This window comes from Nuphar pumila, chromosome 7 (genome assembly GCF_984573655.1).
Source record: "Nuphar pumila chromosome 7, dmNupPumi1.hap1.1, whole genome shotgun sequence".
Taxonomy (NCBI): Eukaryota; Viridiplantae; Streptophyta; class Magnoliopsida; order Nymphaeales; family Nymphaeaceae; genus Nuphar; species Nuphar pumila.
In genome coordinates, this window is record NC_143255.1 from 7,259,490 (window position 1) to 7,283,919 (window position 24,430).

Here is a 24,430-nt window from a genome sequence, read left to right on the forward strand (position 1 = left end):
AGGGAAAGGTGCTTCATCTTCAGAAAGCACTCTATGGCCTAAAACAAGCTCCCAAGGCTTGGTATGACAGATTTAACTCTGTTATGATTGAGAATGGTTTTTCCTCTTGTTTTACTGACACTGCTCTATTTGTTAGAAAATCCAATGCAGGGATTGTAATTCTACTTCTGTATGTTGATGACATGCTCATCACTGGGGGTGATTCTAACGGGGTTAAAAGTATAAAATCTATCTTAAAAGATAAATTTGAAATGTCTGACTTGGGTTTTTTAACTTATTTTTTGGGAATTGAAGTGGCATACTCTCTTAGAGGATATTTCTTATCTCAAACTAAGCTTGCTTCTGAGATCATTGACAGGTCAGGTATTACAGATGAGAAGCTGTGTGAAACTCCTGCGGTTGTAGGAGCAAAGATGAAAATTGATGATGGAATTCCCCTGTTGGATCCTACACCCTACAGACAGCTTGTAGGATCTCTGATGTATCTGAGTATTACCAGACCAGATATATCCCATGCAGTCCATACTGCAAGTCAGTTTCAGCATGCGCCTACATCCGTTCACATGAGTGCCATCTTACGGGTCGTAAGATACATAAAGGGTACTCTAAATAAGAGAGTTTTTCTGTCCTCTTCCTCTGACTTAAAATTGATTGCTTATACTGACTCTGATTGGGGAGGTGATCCAAATAACCGTCACTCCACCACTGGTTTTTGTGTGTTCTTAGGAGACTCACTAATTTCGTGGAGATGCAAGAAGCAACAAAAGGTGTCGCTCTCCTCAACTGAAGCTGAATATCGTGCCATGGCCACTACTACTATGGAGATTGTTTGGATTCACCAACTGCTAGAAGACATGGGGATCAAAATTGAAGGACCCACCAAGCTATGCTGCGACAACAAAAGTGCAATCTACATTGCAAAGAACCACACCTTTCATGAACGGACAAAACACATCGAAATGGACTGTCACTATGTTCGTGAAGCATATCTCCGAGGAGTTATCGATCTTCCGTATGTCACGTCCGAATATCAGTTGGCAGATTTCTTTACTAAAGCCTTGTGCGCTCCGCGGTTCAACTTCCTTCTTGGCAAACTATCGGTCATCTTGCCCTAAGTTTGAGTGGGGTGTTAAATTATGTAATCAAACTTGTAATTTCGTATATATATTTTATATATATAAGGTAATACATATACATATATATAATATATGTATATGTATTTACCAATTATATATATAAAATATATATAGTCATAGTAAGGGTAGTTTAGGAATTTTGCACATATTCTTTTTCAAGAATATGTTTTTTTGTATTTTCCTTTTTTCTTTTTTCTTTATTTATTTTTGCTTTTTCATTTAATGCATTGTACATGCATTGGGAGGGGCCCAACCCACTAGTCGTTGGACCCCTCCAACGGTCACATTTGTGACCGTTGGAAGGGCTCCAACGACTATGTGGCGCCCCTCCCAAGGCCTCCTCCAAAGCCCTATATATATGGGCAGCTCCTCTTGTATTTCTTTAAGGGTTTTGGGATTATAGCCCAACCTCTCTAGTGTTTATGAAACTTATGGGTGCAAGTGCACATTTGTGATTCGGTGTGTTGTGTTTGTTGTGCACAAGTATTCTTGGGTGTGTATGTTCACACATTTATTCTTAAGGTTGTTGTGTTATCGACTAAAGTATCTTGTTGAAGATACATTTACAGTGTCAGATCAGCTTGATGAATAGGCTGCAATGTATCATAAACTGCTCAGCAACATCTACTGTTACTGTTAGCATTGATTAGGCTGCAATATATTACTTACTGATCAACAACACTTGGTTTAGAGACAGATTAAGCTTTCATTGAATTTATTTTGTATGTTGTGTATAAAACTGACACGGGTATAAACCAGTTATAACACCATTGGGATTATATGGTCTGATTCCAAGTGAACCATTTGGGTTTTTACCTAACACATAAGTACCGATGGGGGTACTTGAGTCCGATGACTTGTGGACAATGGAAATTATGTATGTCAAGAAAACTTAAACTAAAGGAATATGTGCTTAACTGCTTTTTGTTAGAAAATGTATGATTTGACTTGCTTGTATGCAACATGTTAATCATGTTTGAGGAATGAGGTTGTTATATAGGTTTCAAACACATGATGGTGGACTTAATCTGAGGGATGTAGTTCTCCTGATGCTTTAGTTTGGATTTAATCTGATGGATAAGAATGCATGTCTGTTAACATGTTATTGCAAAGTTTGTTTTGGTGCAGGTGCATACATGATATGAATGTGTGCAGCCTTGAAATTCAATTTCTAGATCCGAGTTATGTTCATGTGTGTGGATGTTAATACATGTTATGAATGAAAAGTTTCATGTGCCTACATTTATAGGACATGTTTATTTATCGTGCATTTATGGATTGGTTTCAAGTGCATCTGCATACATGAAATCGATGTGTGTTTAGCATGTACAATCATACATAAATGTCCTTATGTACTTATGAATTTTGGATGAACGCATGTGTGCTAAGTGATTACAAGAAAGCACTTGCACATGGATGGTGAACACATGCATATTAATGTGGTAGCTCATGCACATTGTTAAATTGGCATGAATGAATGTGCATTTGAAATTATGTTGGTATCATTGCATAAATTGCATATTATTATGATTTTTGCATACAATGCATCGATGGTCTATATGAATCATCACAGGCCTGAAGAGCCTTGAGCTTTGATTTGCTCTTTCTTTAATTGTTTAAATGCATCGCAAAAATCACATTTATTTTATTGCACTATATTGCATTGTTCTGTGTTTCCGCGGGTTGGAGTCCCGTAAGGGTCCTCGTAGGGCTGGATTGGAGCTTGTACCTTTACTTTTGCATATGGTGTTACAAAACATAAAGAATTGATTTTTAATAAAATATAATAATTAAGAACAGTGTAATATACGTTCTGTGATCTCCCATCTAGAGAATGGGGATCTTAGAGATCCGGTCTTGGGGAGACTGTGAGGATACAAAAACTCTGTGTGCTGAAATTTGGTTCCCTAAACCCGATATTGAGGTTCATTATCCTTACCACGGTTTAAGGAAGAGTCTGTCACTTTACCTGGAAGTGGTGGGTTTGTCACAACTGTGATTGTTTTGGTACCAAGAAAGTGGCACTTGTGGGCGTTGGATGTCCCTTGTGTCCCCGACATTAAATGTGGATGTCTAATATTCCGAAAGTGATTCGATCGAGGGCTAAGTTTGGAACCTAGTAATAAATTACAAATTGTGTGTTAAGCTACCTTGGGAACCTAACTTGACATCGGGGATTATACCCGTTTGGTGTATCCGCGGGCGATGGTAATTAAAAAGATGAACTTAAATTGTATGCATTTAATAGGGCATACATATGGAAAGGAAAATTTTAATGAAAGATAATAAAATGTTCATGCATTACACATAAATTATGCATATTCATGCTATGCATTAGAACATGCATATGTTATCGGTTCTCTTAATTGTTATATGTTTCGTGGATGCGTAATGTTTAACTTCTAATGCATGTTAAATGTCCAATTCTACTTGAACTGTAATTCGTGGTAGTGATTAATGTTCTTTGGTGTCTAATAGATGCACCATGTTGTATGAATGCTTACCTGAATTACGTAATTGTCATAATTGCATTCCTCTGAATTGTTACATGAATTCGTATATGTGGTTATGAGATATTTTAAATGTTGTTATTGGTGTTACCTGTCAGTTAGCTTTTGATAAATTGTTGACTGTCGTAGCGTAGATCATTACTTATTCTCATATATGCTGAAAATAATACTTGACACCCACATCACATACTAGATTCATGATATATATGCATTAAAAGTTACATTAATTCCTACTTAGACAGTTGTAGTCTAATTCCTATAATTTTACCATTTTTCATGTAATGAATAAAGTACATGAGCGGTTGCGGGATGAGGCATCGGATCGAGATTTTAGACTTACTGTTCCAGGGATAGTTTGAGAAACTCAGATGTTAATTTTCACTGATAATGAAATGAATGTTTTGGTCTTGCTCCCCTGTAATGTTCAAGAATGCTTAACCTTATGGTAGTACTTGTTTTCGTTGTTTCAAAAAGAAAGAAAAAAAATTCTTCAAAATTTGGGTTAAGATTTCGAGGCGTTACAGGAAGAGAGAGAGAGAGGCAGTGGGGCGGGGTTAATAAGAGAGAAAAGGGGAGTTTGGGTCCAGATCTAGGTCCTCTCTCTCTCTCTCTCTTTCTCTCTCTCTCTCTCTCTCTCTCTCTCTCTCTCTCTCTCTCTTTCTCTCTCTCTCTCTCTCTCTCTCTCTCTCTCTCTCTCTATATATATATATATATATATATATATAGTCGTGACCCTGTCCACTTATTTTTTTGAAATTGTTGTCTTACCCTCTATACTCGTACCTAGGTGACAGTTGATTTCGTACCTCAACCACCCCTAGCGAAGCTAGTTGCAAGAAGAACAGAAAATCGACGAGCCATGAGACCTCGCACCACCTTGTTGGACACACCAGTACCCGGGTGGGAGAGGGACGATCTAAGAGGATCCAACAAAGTCAGAATCAGACCGTTCAACCAAAGGCCAACAATCTCACGAACATCAACCGACATGAATCCCCAGGGCAAAAAACCCTAGCAAGCTTCTCTCTCCTCTATTTTATCTATTTACTTTTCTCCTTCCCGTTTATCAAACCCTAATTCGTATTTTACATATAGAAATCTTTGATCAATGATAGAACAAGGTTTATTTTGCATCATATCTGTAACGCCCTGAAATCTTAACCCGAATTTTTGAGGAAATTTTTTTTATACAGCAGAAACCAGTCATACCATAGGGCTAAGCATTCTGAAACATTACAGGTGTAGCAAGACCAAAACATTCTTTTCATTTCAATATCAATGAAAATTAAGATCAGAGTTTCTCACATTATCCCTGGAACAGTAAATCCAAAATCTTGATCAAAGCCTCATCCCGCACCCGCTCCTAACTCCAACTCTTCACCTGAAAAATTATAGGAATTAGACTACAACTGTCTAAGTAGAAAATCTGTAACTTTTAATATGGTACATCATGAATCCAGTATGTGATATGGGTGTCATGTATGATTTTTAGCATATACAAGAATAAGTAAAGATCTATGTTATGACCGTCAACAATTTATCAGAAGTTAACTGGCAGGTAACATTAATAGCAGCATTTATATATCACACAACCACAATATGAATACCCATAATTTTTCAAAGAAATGCAATTATGACAATTCATAATTCAAGTACGCATTCATAACACAAGGTACATCCATTATGCATAAAGAAACATTAAACCATACCATGATGCACAATTTTTAGTACAATAAGACATTTAACATACATTGAAAGTTAAACATCACGCATCCACCAAATATATAACAATTAAGAAAACATATAACATATGCATGTTCTAATGCATAGCAGAAAAAATATATGACTTATGTGTAATGCATGAATCCTCTTATTATCTTTCCCTAAGTTTCCTTTTCCATATGCATGCCCCTATTAAATGCATACAATTTAAGTTTCTCTTTTTAATTACCGTTGCCCGCGGATACACCAAACGGGTATAATCTCCGAGGTCAAGTAGGTTCCCAGAGTAGCTTAACACATAATTTGTATTTTATTACTGGGTTTCAATTTAGCCCTCGACCGAATTACCATCGGAACATTAGACCTCCACATCTAATGTCGGGGACACAAGGGACACCTGACGCCCACAAATGTCACTTCCTTGATACCAAAACAAACTCACAGTTGTGACCAACACACCACTCCCGAGTAAAGTGGCGGACTCTTCCTAAAACCGTAGCCAGGAGAAGGAACCTCAATATCGAGTTCAGAGGACAAGATTTCATCACACGGAGTTTTTGTATCCTCACAGTCTCCCCAAGACCGGTTCTCTAAGATTCTCATACTCAAGATGAGATATCCCAGAACGTATATTACACTGTTCTTATTCATTATCTTTTTATTAAAAGCCAATTATTGAGTTTTGCAATTCGGCATGCAAAAACAAGGCAAAAGCTCGCATCTACCCCTGTGAGAACCATCACGAGACTCCAGCCCGTGAAAACACATCGAACAGTGCAATATAGAACAACAGAATCACGTTTGCAAATCAACATGCAAAGTTAATCATAGACTTGCAAATCAACATGCAAACATAAGCTCACAAATCACCAAAGCGTAGCTCTTCACGGCCTACCACCCGTGGCAACCATAGAACAACACAATTAAAACCATCATGTAAATATGATTATTGTGATGCATTTAAACAATTAAAGAAAGAGAAAATTCAAGCTCAAGCATCTCCAGGCTTGTGATGATTCATTTAGACCATCAATGCATCATTTGCAAAAATCATAACAACTTGCAATTTATGCAATGAAGTCAGCATGCCTCCAAATGCACATCCATTCAAATCAATTTAACAATGTGCATGAGTTACCACAATCATATGCATGTGTTCACTGTCCATGTGCAAGTGCTTTCATGAAATCACTTAACACACATGCATTCATCCATAATTCACAAGTACATGAGAACATGTATACATGATTGTACATGTCAAACACACATTGATTTCATGTATGCACATGCACTTGAAACCAATTCATAAATGCATGATAATTAAACATGTCTCATAAATGTAGGTACATGAAACTTTTCATGTATTCACAGCCACACACATGAACATTACCTGGACATAAAAATTAAATGTTCAAGGCTGCACACATTCATATCGTGTATGCACCTATACCAAAGCAATAACATATTAACAAAAATCAAATATTCTCACGTGTTACCAACTCTACAACACAAACATTGATGCCCTAACACCTTTAAACCAGTCAGGCATACAACATTTAAGTTTAAGTTTTCTATCAGTTTTATTGCTATTGCGCACAAGTTAACCACCCAAGTACCTTCGTCGGGTATTCAATCCAATATAGCTCATTAGGCAAGGTTTTTCCAAGTGCCTGCCTCGCGGGAAGGCACATGTCCATGTGTCACTAAGTACACCATCATATGTTTGGAACCAATATAACCCAATTCCTCAAACACAGTTAACATGTTGCATACAAGCAATTCAAAACATACCTTCAAAAAGCAGTTAAGCACACCTCTCTTTAGTTTAAGTTTTCTTGACATACCCAATTTCCATTGTCTACAAATCATCGGACTCAAGTACCCCCATTGGTACTTATGTGTTAGGTAAAAACCCAAATGGTTCACTTGAAATCATACCATATAATCCCAATGGTGTTATAACTGGTTTATACCAGTATCAATTTTATGCACAACACAATGAAAGCTTAATCTGTCTCTAAACCAACTCTTGTTGATCAGTAAGTAATATATTGCAGTTCAATCAATGCTAACAATAAGAGTAGATGTTGCTGAACAGTTTATGATACATCACAACCTATTCATCAGGCTGATCTGACGCAATAAGAATGAACGCATACACAGAAAACTAAACATGCATCAATCCTCGAATGATTCCATTACAATTCCAAAACCAACTACTCATGGGAAACCCAAATCCAGTGTCTACCGAACACCTTAAGGTTTCAGACCTTGATCATTCATGTGATTACCAGGAAATTATTCTTAAAGTATTCATGCTTTAATGATATACAACTGTGTAAGACAATACATGATCACATGTAATCAGACTTGATATCATTTAATAAACCAGCATAGGAACAGATTTGATATAGTCAGTACACTGACATATAGTCATCATAATAATGAAAACCCTGGTTTGATGACAGAACACATCTCATAGAAATCAAATTTGTTTACAGTTCAAAGAACAAAGTAATAGGTAATCGGATTGGATGACGACAGGGAAATTAATACTCATGAATAATAAGTGTAGGTATTTATATAGCTTTTGAAATCGGATTTCTATTTCCTCCCCATCTATATTCATGCTTAAATTAGTTTATACATAATACTTCTCATACGAATTGAAAAAGAAACCCCATGCCTTAATCAAATACAAAAAAATAATTGGAACAACATGGATATACAGTGAGAACACAACTTTTCCTACCCTCTTTAATGTAAAGATCAACAGATAAACCCCATATTCCCTAGCTGGATTTAGTCTTTCTACTCTGGCAACCGATATCCCCAAATCAATTGATTTGGGGTTTTTTTCGGACCATCCCCCATATGCTCGACCCATTATCAACCAGGTAAGAAATCTATCCATGGATCTCACGCTCGACTGCCGTGATTACAGGAAATGCCAATTTCATGGACGAGGGTTTTCCGGTAGCCACGAAACCCCCATCCGGAACCACCGGATTTGCAAAAGAAAGCGGTTTTCTTGCTCGACCGACCCAACATATACCGATAACAATCAATACCAACAACTAAAAGCACAGAAAACCTACCTGTTCCTGGCGATTGGAGGAGGAGGTGGCTGACGCTTCTGCAAGAAGGTCGTCGGCGATTCTGGTGGCAGGTGATGGCGGCAACAGGTGGCCGGGAGGCTTGCCGACGACGGAGCTCCTGCCGGCGTGAAGGGGCGCGATCGGGAGGCTGTTGTTGATGGTCGGCCTGTTGTTTCCACAGCCGCGATGCCGGTCGAGAGGGTGATGAGGGGCAGAGGAGAGGGAGAGCAAGAAAGTGAGAGAGGAGACAGAGAGTGTGGGGGAGATGAAATCCGAGAGGAAGAGAGCGGAGAGGGGAGAGATCTGTGTTTCCCCCACCTTTTAACGAGAGGTGAATCCCTCCTCTCTCCTCTGTAACCTCCTCCCCTTCCCTTCTTGAGCTCCTGCGAGAATCGTGCCCTAGGCACGATTCCTGAAATCGAGTCCCCTTTAAACGAAAAAAAAAGGTGTCGGGTTTGGGTCTGAGCCACGCGACCCGCTATGCTGGATCCACGTTTAGCGTGGATCCAGGTTAGCCCCTTTAGTGCTAGATCCACAATGAATGTGGATCCGTAACGGATTCTGGATCCATATGTTGGATCCATTTAGGTCCAACCATGGATCCAACCCCAAATAATTAAAAAAAATTATACTAATTTTATTCTCTTAAAAGTACTTTTATTTATTTATTAAATATTGTTATTACACACATATATAATTATATATATATATATATATTCCCTTTTTGGATCCGGGTAACGGATCCCGGGTCCAATATGGATAAAACTACCCATCGAATTTTTATGGGTATTACAATATCTAACTGATTCCTTCAGTATTTGGATATATATGTATCAGTAATATTAAATTACATAGAATTTTGCAACAACCCCTAATGGTGTGTTTGTAGTTAATATCAAATGTATGGACATTTGTCAAAAATACTAATAGGTTATCACTATAAATGGATGAGATTCAAGGTGTTCCCCTTTCACCATGAGATGGAGGGCTATGTCACATAGAAACGGGTATGGAGGATATGATGACAACTTTTTTTAAATGCAGGTATGCGGGTATGGCTATATATATGCATTTATTTATTTATTTCATGGGGTTGGATCAGGTTAAGATCCACATATGTTATTCTTAATAAAAGGGGGGGCAAGAACAATATTTAGAAGACTAGAAGGGGCAAAAAGAAAGAAATTTTTTTTTAGAAATAGTAAGCTTAATAATTTTTCATTAAATAAAGAAAGAGTGTGTAAAGGAAGCGGGGGAATGAAATGAAGCTCTCTCTCTCTCACATCTTCTTCTGCCACTTTCTTTTCCCTGCTCCTACCTTCTTACACTTGTCCTCCTCCATCCTCCTACTTCTTTCTTATTCTTTTTATTTTTCTTCTTCTAGCAGTGGCCATGGTCATTGGCTCATCACTAGGAGGGGCAGGGGTTTGTTCTTGTGGTTTTAGTTAGGGCAGGGTCCCATCCCTTGATAGTTTGACCAAGTCAAAAGTTGGAACTTAAAAGAAAATGTTTCTAGATATGGGCCCGAGTCGAACCCAATCCGACCTGTCCCGGAGGGATTATGACTACCTTGCTATCTTTTCTTCTTGCTCTTTTCTTTCCTCCCTTCTTTTCTTCCTTCCTTTCTCCCCTATCTTTTTTCTTTTCTTTCCTTGCTTTTCCTTTTCTTCCTTCCTCCTTCCTTCTTTCTCCCTGCATCACATCTTCTCTCCAACATCAGATGTTAGACCCTTCCAACACCTACAGACATTATTTAGACTTATTCTGGTCATATTGCTTGTGGCAGTATCATACTTGCAGCTGTTTTTCAACAGATAGAACCCTCCTTTATTTGATTTACATTGGATCTCAATGATTGTACCAGATCTAGAATAACTCTAACATAGACTGGTTATAGTGCTGCAAAGCCTTTAACCAGATCTATCCATTTGGATAGTTTAGGTCCATAATAATACTGAAAAGTCTTTATTAGATCTGGAGAATTTGGAACCATTATAGTGCTGAAAAATCTAATTGGATAAGGGTAATTTGGGACCATGGATTTGTTATGAAGTCAAAAAGCCTTTAACTGGATCTTCATATTTTTCTCAGATTGGCATCAGAGACCAGTTTTAGTACAGTCTTCAACTGGACCTTAATACTCTCAGAGCAATTGAGATTTGCTAAAGCATGCTTATTTCTCAATGACAAAACTTGACTATCATGGAATTCAGAAACATAAACTTTCCAAAAACTAAGGTTAAGTTGACCCCAGATAATTTATTGGCTCAGAATTGTGGAATTGATTAAAAAGTTCTTAATTTACTAAGCAATAATTCCACAATGTTGGACACATTGTTTCTTATTAAAAGCAAGAGGCAAATTTAATGTTTCCGAAATTATTATACAAAATTTTGTAACTTTATAAAGATTTCAATTTTTTCATCCAATTGTATTTTGATTGGATGTTCACAATTATTTGTTTACTTGTCATTATTTGTTAAACTGTCAAAACTTACACATTTAGAAGACATATTAAGCAGTGCTGCAAAAGGTATATTGTAACATGTATATAGGAAAGTTCAAGGTACAGATTTGATGGACCATGTCATGCCATGCCATAAGATTTATGATAATATATTTGATGGTTTTAAACCTAAAAACTAAAATAATTAATAAGCAATTAAGCACATAAAAACATGCACATATTTGCAAGAATGAACTATTAGTAGAATTAAAGCAAATCAAAGTTTATAACTACCTACCAGTATGACAAACAATATGCAGCACATAGTTTTTTTTTGTTGAATGATAGTAAGGAGATTAGGTAGCACATAATCAATGATTGAAGCAAATCTTCAACAGTCACAAGTTCAAAACTCATGATAACTCCAACGACAATGGGCAATCAGTATCATAATGAACTGTAACATTATGGGAAAGGGTTATTTGGAGAAACATACCCAGATTTTGGCCATAATTCAAATTCATACCCAACAATTGCAACAACTCAAATAAATGCCTTCTTTTCTACAAGTAACCAAAGTATGCATAACACATAAAAATGCATTTTGTAAAGGGATGTTTTCCAATAGAATTCATTTAGCCTGTTCTGCTAAAGGGTAAAAAGTAAAAACTCTAAGTAAAAAAACAGGTTTTTTATGCGCAGCAGGCACTCCAAAAGAAGGTTAAAACTGAGGACTAGTATTCTTTAGTAATAATTTTTTAGACATAAAAAAGATCCAACTGATCATCCATATTTCATGACGAATCGAAACTTAAAGAGCACTAATCTGAAAACAGAAAATCTGGAAAGGCAAGGCGAAAAGCATTTGAAAGTAACAGGCTATAAATATTGGTACTTCAAAATTGAAGCAGAAAGCAACTAAAGAAAGTTTGTAACCTTAGAATGCCGATGAAGAGGAGTTGCGGCCATCAAGCATATTATTGTTGAACAATTAGGATTTGAAATAAGTGCACCTTTTCCTGAAGAAAGCTTTATATGAGCCATTGCTTCTGGGTTAACCTAGATAATACAAGGGAAAAACATAATTTAGAAAACAATAAGCAACCTCAGTTTAAATTCACAAGACCAAAAAAGTGATCATGCATGTCATACGTGAAACAAACAAATGAAACTTGAACAAACTTGCCAATAAGATATACAGATAAAAGAAACAAGCACCTCAGGGATGACAAGTGGAACTCCCTCATCCATTCGGAAAGCAGAGCTATTATCAACTACAATTGATCCTTGAGAGACAGCTATAGGCCCAAACTTTTTACTACAAAAACCAGTTGAAAGCTCTTAGAAGGTGAAAAAAAAAAAGGCTAACAGCAAACCTTGTTGGTGCAAAATTTACCAACCAAGCAATTCTAAATTACACAAAGAAACCAATATTTAACTCCTATGATGCCCAAACTAGGAAATAACAGCTTGACATGCACAATTGCAAAAGAAAAAAAAACTCTTATTTCACATCAATGCAGAACAATACTACAGCAGCTCTCTTCAGTCGGAATTTTCTGAAGGAAAAGTATCCTTCACCCTATAATCTAAATGGCTGTTACTATGTTAATGAACAATTATATGCTTTTGTTATACCTTGACACTTCTTATCTAAAAGCTATTGGCACGTATTCATTCTACATCCAAAAGACTATATGAACAAATTCAATTCACATTGCAGGTGCATGGAACTAGCTATAGTCCATCATGAGCTTAAGAAACAAAGTAATGGATTTAAGAGGTTGTTGATGGGGCATGAATCATTCATATAGTTAATTGGGTAGCATGGTTTACTGCTTCTGTTTGAGCTCATCCAAGTGTAGATCATGTTTTAGCAACAGGATTTCTGGCTCATCTGGGCCGTTACAGGGCTGTCAACAGGTCGGGTACCCAACCCATTAGGGTATATCTGAACCCACTCCGGGTTCGGTTTCGGGTTTTCTCGGGTCACGGAAATGGAATCCCAGAGCCAGATCTTGCATAATTTCATAATTTTTTTTATGAAAAATACATATAAAATACTTGGGTGGGGTCAAGTACCCGGCAAAAAACGGGTCGGGTCGGGTACCCAGCAAAAAACGGGTCGGGTCGAGTACCCAGCAAAAACCATGACCCAAACCTGGGCGGAATATTGATCGGATAACCATGAATTTGGGTTCCTATCAGGTCGGGTACCGGATACAAACCCGACCCGTTGACAGCCCTCCATACCAAAGGTGGTCTGTGGACCGACAAGCCTTTTTGCAAAGGGCGGGCTAACCTGACCTATGGTCCATTTTGGACTGGGTTGCCCAACCCATTGATGGGCGAGGATGGATCCCCAAAAACCAGTTAAGTTGTTAAGCCCCGGTCTGGCCCGTCCAAATGGATGGGCCACGACCCGTTGACAGGGCAGGCCAGGCTGGCCTGTTCACTGTTGCCCACCCCGAGCACAATCTGATGCAAACCTAATTGGGCTCGGATCCACATAAACGTGACAAGTTAATTGGCCTGGATTCAAATTGACCCAAACAGGCTTCTACTGAGACCTCATTAATATCCATCACTATCATACGAATCTCATTTCAAAAAATAAGGGTTGGATTTGCGCATGCAAATTAGACATGGACTGGTCCAACCTAAGCTGGGTCCAATCGTACCTGGACTAGGACCTAATTCGGTTCAAGGTTGGATTCGTGCTAGGCCCTACATGGTTTTTGGATATGAACTGGTTCCAAGTAAGCAGGATGAAACCCACCCATGATTCCTAGTTGGATTCAAGTCTGGACCTGAATGGGTTCAGAACTTCAAATTGGACCCAGTATGGGTCATCTAAGTTGGATCTCGATCCTGACACGAACCGACCCAAACCATACTCCGACCGGCCACTGCACTTTTTAGTCTTTGGTGAAAATGCCTCGTCAAGCATCACCTCGGAAAACACACACCTCTTCTGTTGAATAAAGAGGGGAAAGTGAAAATCAACTCTATTTTCTTCCCGACGTAAAATTTCCATAGCGCGATTCTTTTGCTTCAACGAACAGAGGCTTAGAATTAGAAAACCAACAAAAACAACGTTATATACCCGTTTTTAACGCAGTTTACTAGGTCCCCGCCATTCTCATCCAAAAGGAACGAAATTTCATCATGTTAATCGAAAACCAGAAAACCACAAACATTCTTCCCCAAACAATCAGATTCAATCTCATTTCTCTTTTCAAAATCCAAAAAACCAAAGATCCAACCTCAAACTCCATCCCATATGAAAAAAAGGCAATCACAATCACAAAGAAGAGGAAATGATGGGACAAAAACGAAAGAGAAGAACGAAGGGAGTAGAGGGCGAAGGAGACCGACCTTATGGATCCACCGGCGCTGAACAGAGCAATGTCGACTCCCTTAAAGCTATCCTCAGTGAGCTCCTCGACGACGTACTCCCTTCCCTAAAACCCAAACCCAACAAAACAAACCAAAGAATCAGCAAAACGAAAGGCGGCATTGGAGGAAACGATCAACGATCGCGACGACAAACCTCGAAAGGGATCTTCTTTCCGGCTGATCGCTTGCTGGCGAGCATGGAGACGGATCGGTAGGGGAAGTCCCTGTCGGAGAGGACCTGGAGGAACTCCTGGCCGACAGCGCCGGTGACGCCGACGACCGCCAGAGAAGGGCCGTCCTCCCTGAGCCCCATCCTCACCACGCTCCTCCTCGCCGCCGCTGGCAGGAAGAATCCAGCGGCCCTCCTGAGGGCGGCCGAGTGGGGAGAGGAGATCGCGGGAGGGAGAGGGCGTAAGGACGTCGACATCCTGTGGCGATTCAGATCGGTTGGGCTTGAACGACTTCAGGTTCTACCGCTTGCTTGCTCACACACTCGGAGAAAGAGCGAGGGGAGGAATGAGGAAAGGAAAAAGAGCGAGGGGAGGAATGAGAGAAGGAAGAAGGAAGATAAAGCCCAAGACCAGGAGTGCTAGCTGCCAAATAGAGAAATGTTAGGGTTTCCCGGCAAGCGCTTGGCTGGGGCTGGTAGTAGCGTAGGCGGCCGCTCTCTTTCTCAAACAGTGGGTCCCTCCTCCACCACACTATGGGCTGAATCATGGCCAGCCGGTTTTTCTCATCGGCCGGTGGCACTTATCGCATGGATTTGGCTGCCGACTGGAAGGAGGAGTCGGAGGGAGTCTATATTTTAGTTTGAGAATCAGCCGGTTCAAAATTCCCATTTGAACTCCTCTTCAAAAGATTTTAAGAGGAGGTATTTGAAACTTTTTAAATCACAAGAATTTCCGGTGGGTTCCTAAATTTCTGATGGTTCAAGATTTTTATCATATTTACCTCAATAAATTTTTTATTCATTCATATATATATAAGTCAAGCTAAGACTTAATTTATAAGACTGAGCCCAGCCCAAATACCATGCTATGGGTTCCCAAACATGGTGAGGAATCAAGAGCAATTACAAGCTCGAATCCTTGAAGGAGTTGTTATGCTTCCAAACAAGAGAGTCCAAAACTCCTCTGAAATCTATTTTTCTTGAATTTCCTAGTTCTACTCTCTCCCACTCCTTGCAACTCCCTCCAACACAAGTTCCCAAACAGAGGGTAAGAACACTTGGGCATAAATTGGAGTCACTGTAATGAGAACTGGAAATATGAGAGCTACCAAGTGACCATGATTTTCATAATTTTTCATCATTTTATCTTAAATCTAAGGGTACGGATGCAATCTATAAGTTTGGTTTTATAAGTATCAAATTTTCAATCATCCAATTATGATTCATAAACAATATTTTTTAAGGCTTTAAAATCAAGGGTCCATGATTTTTATAAAATATACAAGCATCCAAAAATTATATTTTTTTTATCAAAAATACATTATCCAACAATTTGTTCTTAGCAAAGTCACCATATGGAATGCATCTACATTGTTGGATTTGCGAAAAAAGTGTAAAAAATGCTCAATTCACACTATAGTCCCCATATTTTAGTGACTAATTGAAGTATTCTTGCTTCAATTTACATAGTTCTTAGCTAAGCTAAGTAGCTAACCTAGTTTTTATAAAAGCTTGGGCCTTCAAATACCTAATCTAAAACTTGGTTTCTAAAAACTGTACACAACCCCTACTCCTGGATGAGTTTTTTGTCATGTAAAATTTCCTTAACTCACCATTGTGAGTTTGTGTCTAATTTTCTAAAAGAATAAGAGATTTACAATTGAATTTTGTCCTTCTTTCTATATGATAATTTATTACTTTCCGTTTGATCTAGTGTTTTTTTTATAGACAAATACATAGTATGTGAGCTTTTAGATAGTAAAATCTAGTCCAATGAATATGCAAACAGCTAACAACAATGGTCTTAGCTACTTTTAAGAAACAAACATGTGCTTCTAAAGGGGTTATTCGAATTATTTCATTTATATTTTCTCTTATTAGAAATTTAGCATGCCAAACTCGACTATCTTAGCTTTCAAATTTTCAATACTACTTTATTGGTAATATAAAAAAAGTCGAATCAGTTCATATTGTGGATAAGTCGTCCCCTTGGCTAGACACAGTATATTAGTGAGGAGAAAAAAAGGGCAAAAGGTTGCATACAGTTTAGGTTTGTGTTAAATATGTAAATTAGACTATGTTTTTTACATACTTAGGAGGGATTTAGAATCCATGTAATTAGACTTCACTTAGGAATTGACCTGATTGAGCTTGATTCAATTTTGATAGACTCATGCATTACGTTTTTTCACAAGGATATGTATACAAACATATATAAGCCTACCTTTCCTAGACCGGTAGAAGTTCGAATAGTATACATTTTACATTTGTGTACAACCAGGTCAAGTACACAAGAAAATTAAACGCAGACAAGATTGAATCCTAATTTTCATTCACAAACACAATGTGTTTTTGAACGATTATAACTTTGGGGGGTCACTTGACCCATATGTCATAGGAACATGCAATATAGAGTCATGTGTTTAAGGGATATGACACGAGGACAAGTCAAATGACATGTCCTGATTAGGCGTGATCTTAATATGTTTTATTTAGATAACTGAATGCAAATTATTTATAGACAACATATGCGTGATCTTAATATGCATGAAATAGTTCTTTGTGTGAATTTTATTAGCAGAACCCAATTATACGTTGAACTCAATCTAATTTGTGACCTATGTACTTATATATATTGGGATAATTTGTGACCATCTTATATATGGATGTATACTCAAATCCAATGACCCTATTGGGATATAAATAAATGGTTTATTCAAAAGAATCAAACTTAAGTGACTTCGTGGTTCGACTATAGGTCTAGTTTGCTGGTTCAAATGAAAGTGGCGTTAGATGCCCCATTTACATCTTAATTATATACCAATATTTTTTATAAGATGGCCCATGAGAGGCTCCACTCATCCGGCTAAGGGGGTGGGTTACAACATCCCAAGTTGAAGGAGCAGCATGAGCATAAGATTCAAAACTCAAAGTGTGCACCTGTTTATACAAGACCAAAATTAGATGTGCTCATTTATGGTCAGGAGAACTTCAGCTTTTGTTTGACAAATACTATGAATAGGCAATGTAAATTTATTGTATCTTACAACATACAAAAGATCAATAACTATTTTTTTAGTTATTGCAAAAAAATATAATAATCATTTATTTGCAAAAAAATATTTTTTAAATAAAAAGACGTGGGATACAATATGAACTTGAACCATTATCCTTTAACATGTAAATATGAAACAAGTTTTGTTTCTTCAAATTAGGATATACTCTAAGTGAAATATAGATTAACGAAGTAGAACTCTAAAGAAACCAAGTATTTTATGTAGGGAAAACATTAAAAGTATAATATATACATGTTAAAGAGCCCACAATAATTAATGAATTAGGAAAAAACCTAAATAAATTATTATCAAACTCGAGAAGCACCATTTTTGAACTTACTATATAGTCTTCTTCTTAGTTCTTTTGTCTATTTGTTTTAGCTGGATATAACCTTTTTTATGAGATAGGCAATCCAGTATGCTCTTGACACTGCTTTTATGTAAGATCAACTATTGATTATTAAATAAAATGGAAATTTCATGTAAGGATAACACATTGTCACAATGAGTTCTCATGAATAATTCCTTTAGATAATCTTAAGTGGATTTAATTGTTATGGAGCATCCCTATTTATAGATTTCATTGGGATGCCTATTTATGAATATAATTATGAGTTTCTATTAATTTTCATCTCCCTCGTTAAATTGATTTTTGATAAAAATACAATTGTCAAGATGGGTCATAGCCATATAGAAAAGGAAAATGAATGTATTAAGCCTTTTGTGATTTAATTAAGATATATTTGTGGAATTTCAATTTTTTGGGTATCAAACTTAGTCACAATATGAACTTGTTTTGACATTTTAACTTATGAAGCTCGTTAGTTTTCATTTTAAATATCATCTTTGCATAACTCTTGAACTTTAATATGTCTTTCAAGTTCAATAACTAAAACCTTAATTTTTGGGTTAAAAGTTCTATAAATGTAAAAACAAGATTATATCAAACGTTGACTTGAACCAATTCAACTACTTTTAGGGTGACTTGACAACATGAGTTTGACAATATGGATAAGTATCTAGATAAAAAATGGTTAAGAAGATGTTTATGTTTATATACAAGACATTTATAACATATTTACAAAACTTGACTACAACTAATTTGGCATAAGCTATATTGATTCACAAATAAACTTAGGATCTTTTGTTGTGTATTGTATGGGTGAGAGAAGAAAAAAAGATTGTGAGGTGATAACAAAAAAAAAGAAAAAAAAACTTCAAAGGTAAATGCATACATTTGACTCGACAAGTTAATGTGGATTAGTGATAACCCATGCTAATAGAATGCAAATTTGACTCCAAATAATAGTGCAAATAGATATTCATGTTTTTAACAATCTTCAAAAGTTAAGTTGATCATTTATTATTGCTCAAACATTAAGTGTGTTTTCAAAATCTCTCATTATTATAAATATAAGTATCAAAATTTACATGTTTGGCATGGCTATTTACTGGAAAATGGAGATCATTTCTCTAAGTTTATATATAAATATTACAAGTTATTAAAAGATGCCCCAAAGGGGCTTGGTGTAGTGGGATGGGACCTGGATCGTTAGGTAGACGATCTAGGTCCAAATACCATAGACATCACCCCTTTCACAAGACCAAGTGTGGTGACTCTCTAGGGGCAAGGGGTAAGCCAGAAAGTTTTGTGCTGTCAGGACAATGGTCGTACGAACAGGTAAAGCTAGCACAACTAGGTCTCTATTCTTGGGGGTGCTTTTTCTATGTAAATATATAAAAAAAAGTTATTAGAAGATGGTTTAATCCTTGATGATGGAAAAAATGAGAGGTTAATATACATGGATGCATACACCTACATATAAAAGAAGAAAATAAACATTTATTAATTTGGTAAATGCTCTTGTAAAAAAATAATAATAATACTATTAACCATAATAAATAGAGAAGGGAACTTCAAAATCCAAAATTAAAACATTAATGGTAAAAATATCATTCAATCAACTGTTTGTCACCAAATACATGCACACTATAATAATAATACAAACAATTTTAGGATATAACCCCCAATAAAGTTAAATTACTAAACCTTTTGTGTCTATTGAAACTTGGCATATTCTTTACTAATTGATGACTAACCATTAGAAGAAAAAATGTTCATTGCCATTTTTTATGAAACAATTGGATTGATCAATCATTACTTTATATACTAAGCAACTACAATGTATGATCTCCATGATCAATTTAAATATAAGATTAAGGGTAATCATTTTTTATAAATCCAATCAACATATGTCAAAAATCTTTCACCATTATGTATATGCTTTATAATTGATTTTAAAATAAATAAAAGTAACATGGTAAGAAAATCAATATGCATTGTTTATAACAAAACTCTATACTTTATTATAAAATGGTTAAGCAATATTTAACTTATTTATAATATAAAAACGATAATATCCACCAGTGTAACTCTTGTAGTTATTGTCAACAACTGATGTAACATATAGATATTCCACATGTAAAGTAGGGTTGTTCTATTGAGGATAGTGAGTACTTAAGCATATTTTGATGAAGCTCTCATTCGAAGAAGTTCATCAATGTCTTGGATATTTGCATTCCTTATCTTCTCTTTTTTACAAGTTTTGGTTTTTCGAATTGGATCTTCTATCCTATTTTATTTTCCCAATATGAATAAAAATTGGTCATTGTTCTGTCCCCTTTACTTATAAATTTTAAGTTGTACTACAAGTCTATAAAGCATAGGTCATGTATACAAATAGGCTTAAATGCCAATAACCAATTAATTTTGCCAAGATAAGGGATATGAATATATTTGACCTTTTGTAAATTAATTTTTAGTCTAAAAATGATTTGAGCTAATTATATTTAACGTAGATGTTAACATTAAAGATAATTGAAGCATGCTAAATTTTGTTGGTGCGAAGTTACAAATACATTAACAATAACTACTAATATTTTCGTAGAGGTTCATAATGAGTTTTGTATGGTTGGCTAGATCAATAAACAAAACATATATTTATAATAAGGAAACATATGAGATTATTGTGTCTTATATTAATATGCACAATTATATCTGTTTTTTTTATATTTTTTATACTAACAAATTTTTTTGCCATAGATAATGCCCATACACATATGACAAAGTGAAATACTTCACTTATGCATAATCCCATGCACCTGATATGGATACCCATGCAACAACAAAATATTACTTAAATACTATACCACAAAGTTGTATAATTCAAAGGTGAAAAATGTTTTCATAGGATCTCATGGGTGGATAAGTAACAAAAGCAAAATATACATTAGTTTTTGTTGTGAACGAGCTAAACAAAAATTTGGCAATAAAACAATATCACACCACTTTTGATAGTAAAATAATACCAGCCTCAAACCATATTTTAGAATATAAATCATTATCTTTAGAGTCATAAACGATTATGTTCTATGTTAATGCATATAACCTTAAGATTGTTTGCAAATTCACAATAAGCATTCACGTATATAAAATAAAATGTTAAACAAATAGCTTATAGGTTCTACATACTGAATATATTGAATGAAAAAATGGATTATGCGCATGAAGTTAATAAGAAAACAATTTAGTAAGTGAAACTCTTCTCATTATTATTCCTAAACATGAAGTAAAACATGTTTGCTTTGTTATTTTGTTATAATGAATTTGAAAGATAAAACAACACATCATCTTTCTCACAAAAACAAGACTTTTTTCATCCTTTTTTCTTTTTTCTATGACCTTCCTCCTTATTCTTTGATTGACCAAGCAAAAGTAAAAATATTCTACAAACAAATAATTGCACAAACATACTCAAATATAAATAAAAGAATCAAATAACAAATTAAACAAGAATGTAAGTGCTCATATAAGCACTTTTATATTGGATCGATGTTATGTTCATTGCATACAACCTCCTTCAATCCGGTTCTCTAATTTACTACATTGTTTGATGTATTTTCTAATTCTATAGCATTTAGGCCATCTAAAAAAACTTTTAAAACACAACAGCAAATACTTGAGCCGGCCATAGAAGACATCCTACCATTGTATCAATCTAACATTGACCACTCATACTTTATTCATCTTTAGTTCCTAAAGAGAAACTATGTTGTGACAACAATCAAATAAAGGTTGTGCAAGCCACTTACACAAAAATAGATGGAGGGCAACAATTTCAATTTACAAAGATAATATTCTAAAATTTTATGTTGTTCTTTGTGAGAGATGACAATAATTTTTTTTGCCTTTGTAAACAAATTGAAATATGACATAAGGCACTACTACATTTGGTGTCATATAGAAAATTTTATAAAAGCCTTATAAATATGTGCATCGGTGTCTTTTATCCATTGTTAAGGAGTAGTAAGAATGAGATACACCATTATAGGGCTTTTATATATGTGAAAATACATAATAAACTGAGTTTTCATTTAAATTTCATGTTTAAATGCTATTAATGTAGTATAATAATATTTATATATGTCATTTTGAAGTTAAATATGTTCATTCTTTTAAAAAAATCAGATAATGAAATAACCAATTTTTTTTTCTTAAGATCTCAACTTAGATTAGAATTATTTTTACATATTATTAATACATATAAACATTTAAATACTTACACTTACAGTTACACTTATATTTAGTTCTTAACTTGTCTTACATTATCTTCATATTTTTATAACCAGATGATACACTTGGCATTCCAACCCTACATACTTTTGCAATCTCTATTCGATTTTTTGTTTCTTCTCAACATATTACATTTTATGATGTACCACAATGTGATTCATACTAGCGTACATATTCACACATCAAAATACAAAAATAAATACACTAGTCTTAGGTCTATAAAAGACTCTCCCACTTATGCTCAAATGCATTTGGAACCTAAATTTGGTCGAGCTATATTTAATTACTTAAGATTTATAATATTATAAATGGTCTATATACAAATGTTGTATTGCTATATTTTCATAACTATAAGAAGAAGTCATTAATGTTCCTAAAATCTCATCCAAATCTTGGATCATAATTAAGTTGATTAATATATAAGATTTGCTATAAGCAAAATATTAGAGAAAAAGTTTAATTTGATTAGACTCAACAAGTGCTTTTTTATTCATGACAAGTATTTGAACCTAAATCACATTTAACAATATATTATCCTTAACAAAAATCCTAATTAACCATTTAAAGAATCAATAACTAGGATCATTGTTGAAATTAATGAATTATCCCAAACAAATATTGAAATCTCATAACCATTCAGTGAGTCAAAACCCGGTTTTGTTGGAACTACTGGATACTTCCAAACAAAGAGAATGAATTTTCTAATTTCCCCAACCACTTTTACATAGTATGTTTAAGTATCTTATTTGAAACAAGCCATGATTATAATAATGAAATTGGGAGAGAAGAAGAATAAGAAATAAAAAGCTGATTCTCAAGATAAAATAATTATTTAAAATTTTATCAATACCAATTGAAAAAAAGAGAGGATAGAAGTCAACAACAAAAATGGTAAGAATGTAACATATTAAGTTTAAAAACAAAATCTCTAAGTTGGTCAGCCCCTTCTTAAAACTATTTCACCAGCTAAAACTCGTTAGCAAACACTTTTAAAGTTCTTATCCACTACACTCACATACACAAACGTGTGCATCCTATATAATTTTTTAAAGGAAAACATGCACATACTCTATCAATTTTGGATTCATTCTAGGTCATGTTAAGCTAGATTAAGCTTTATTTCCAATTTGATAAAAAATTTAGAACCCTTGCTAGTAGCTCACACAAATATTGAAACCACCTAGGGGTGTCAACGGGTCGGGTTTGGATCGAACCTAGGTGGAACCAAACTTGGACCAGATTTCCAGGTATGGTATTGGGTCCAAACTCAGGTCTACTACAAGAGAAACCATACCTGGACCCAATAAGAACTACACGAACCAGACCTAGTAAAATAATATTTTTATCATTTTACATTGAAAATTGTGGGTCTTCATCGAAACTTGGGTAAGGCCCAGGTTTGGTATAAATTTTCACAAACTATACATGGGTCCATATATTAATAGGACCTTTGGGTCTGGACCTGAGTCTTAATCAGGTTTTCTTATTTGTCACAATACCCAGACCCTATAGGGTTTGGTCCATGTAAAACCGACCTGTTGACACCCCTAAACCACCCATTGGACCCATCTGCGAAAACTAAGATGTATGCAATAGATGTCAATGAACATCTTGTGATAGTACTACAAGATATGCATAAGCGCTAAAAACCATGGAACATTGTGAAGTACTGAGAACATCACTTGTGTATCATATATTACATTTTTTAAAAATCTAGATAATAAAAAATATAATATCTTATTATAAGTTATTTCCTTAAGGGATTGTATATTCACTTTTATCTTTGGAAAAAAATCATACAAGACACAAATTTATCTATAATTGCTCTATTTATTTATTTATTGCACAAAAAAACGCACCCTAGATCAAAGATCTAGCCATGCCGGTCTTACCCTGCTATACCCACAGTTGCCATCCTCGCCGCATAAAACATTGTGGGCATCCCCCTTCAATTCTAAGGAGTCTTGCATTGTAGAAGAGGAGTCCACACAGGAACTTGAACTCGAGGGAAGACCTCGCTATCCACAGGCCCTAAACTATGTTGGTGATCTCTTGGGTCTAATGGGATACTGATGCAAATCCATCATAATGATCACAAAGAACTCTACGATTTACGAAATTACTCCTACATTACGCTAGGGGAAGTTAAAGATCTAATGAAAAATATGCAAAAATTAAAGAAAATACTCATGTAATCATTAATCTATTTATGAAAATAAAAGCCTTTACATCAATATACAGGCGAAAGCCAAAACTTTAAT

The 24,430-nt window shown here is 35.4% G+C and overlaps 1 protein-coding gene across 1 annotated transcript in view; it reads right to left on the bottom strand.

Moving 5' to 3' along the window:
• LOC149831015 (uncharacterized) overlaps window positions 1–15,051 on the bottom strand; it is a 112,453-nt gene extending 97,402 nt beyond the window's left edge. The window contains exons 1-4 of the mRNA XM_090013609.1: window positions 14,466–15,051; window positions 14,291–14,376; window positions 12,131–12,230; window positions 11,849–11,971 (exon numbers count right to left, since the gene is read on the bottom strand). Coding sequence (XP_089869735.1) covers window positions 11,849–11,971; window positions 12,131–12,230; window positions 14,291–14,376; window positions 14,466–14,738 — 582 coding nt within the window. The 5' untranslated portion in view covers window positions 14,739–15,051. The remainder of the gene's footprint in view (window positions 1–11,848; window positions 11,972–12,130; window positions 12,231–14,290; window positions 14,377–14,465) is intronic.
• Between the last annotated feature and the right edge of the window lie 9,379 nt (window positions 15,052–24,430).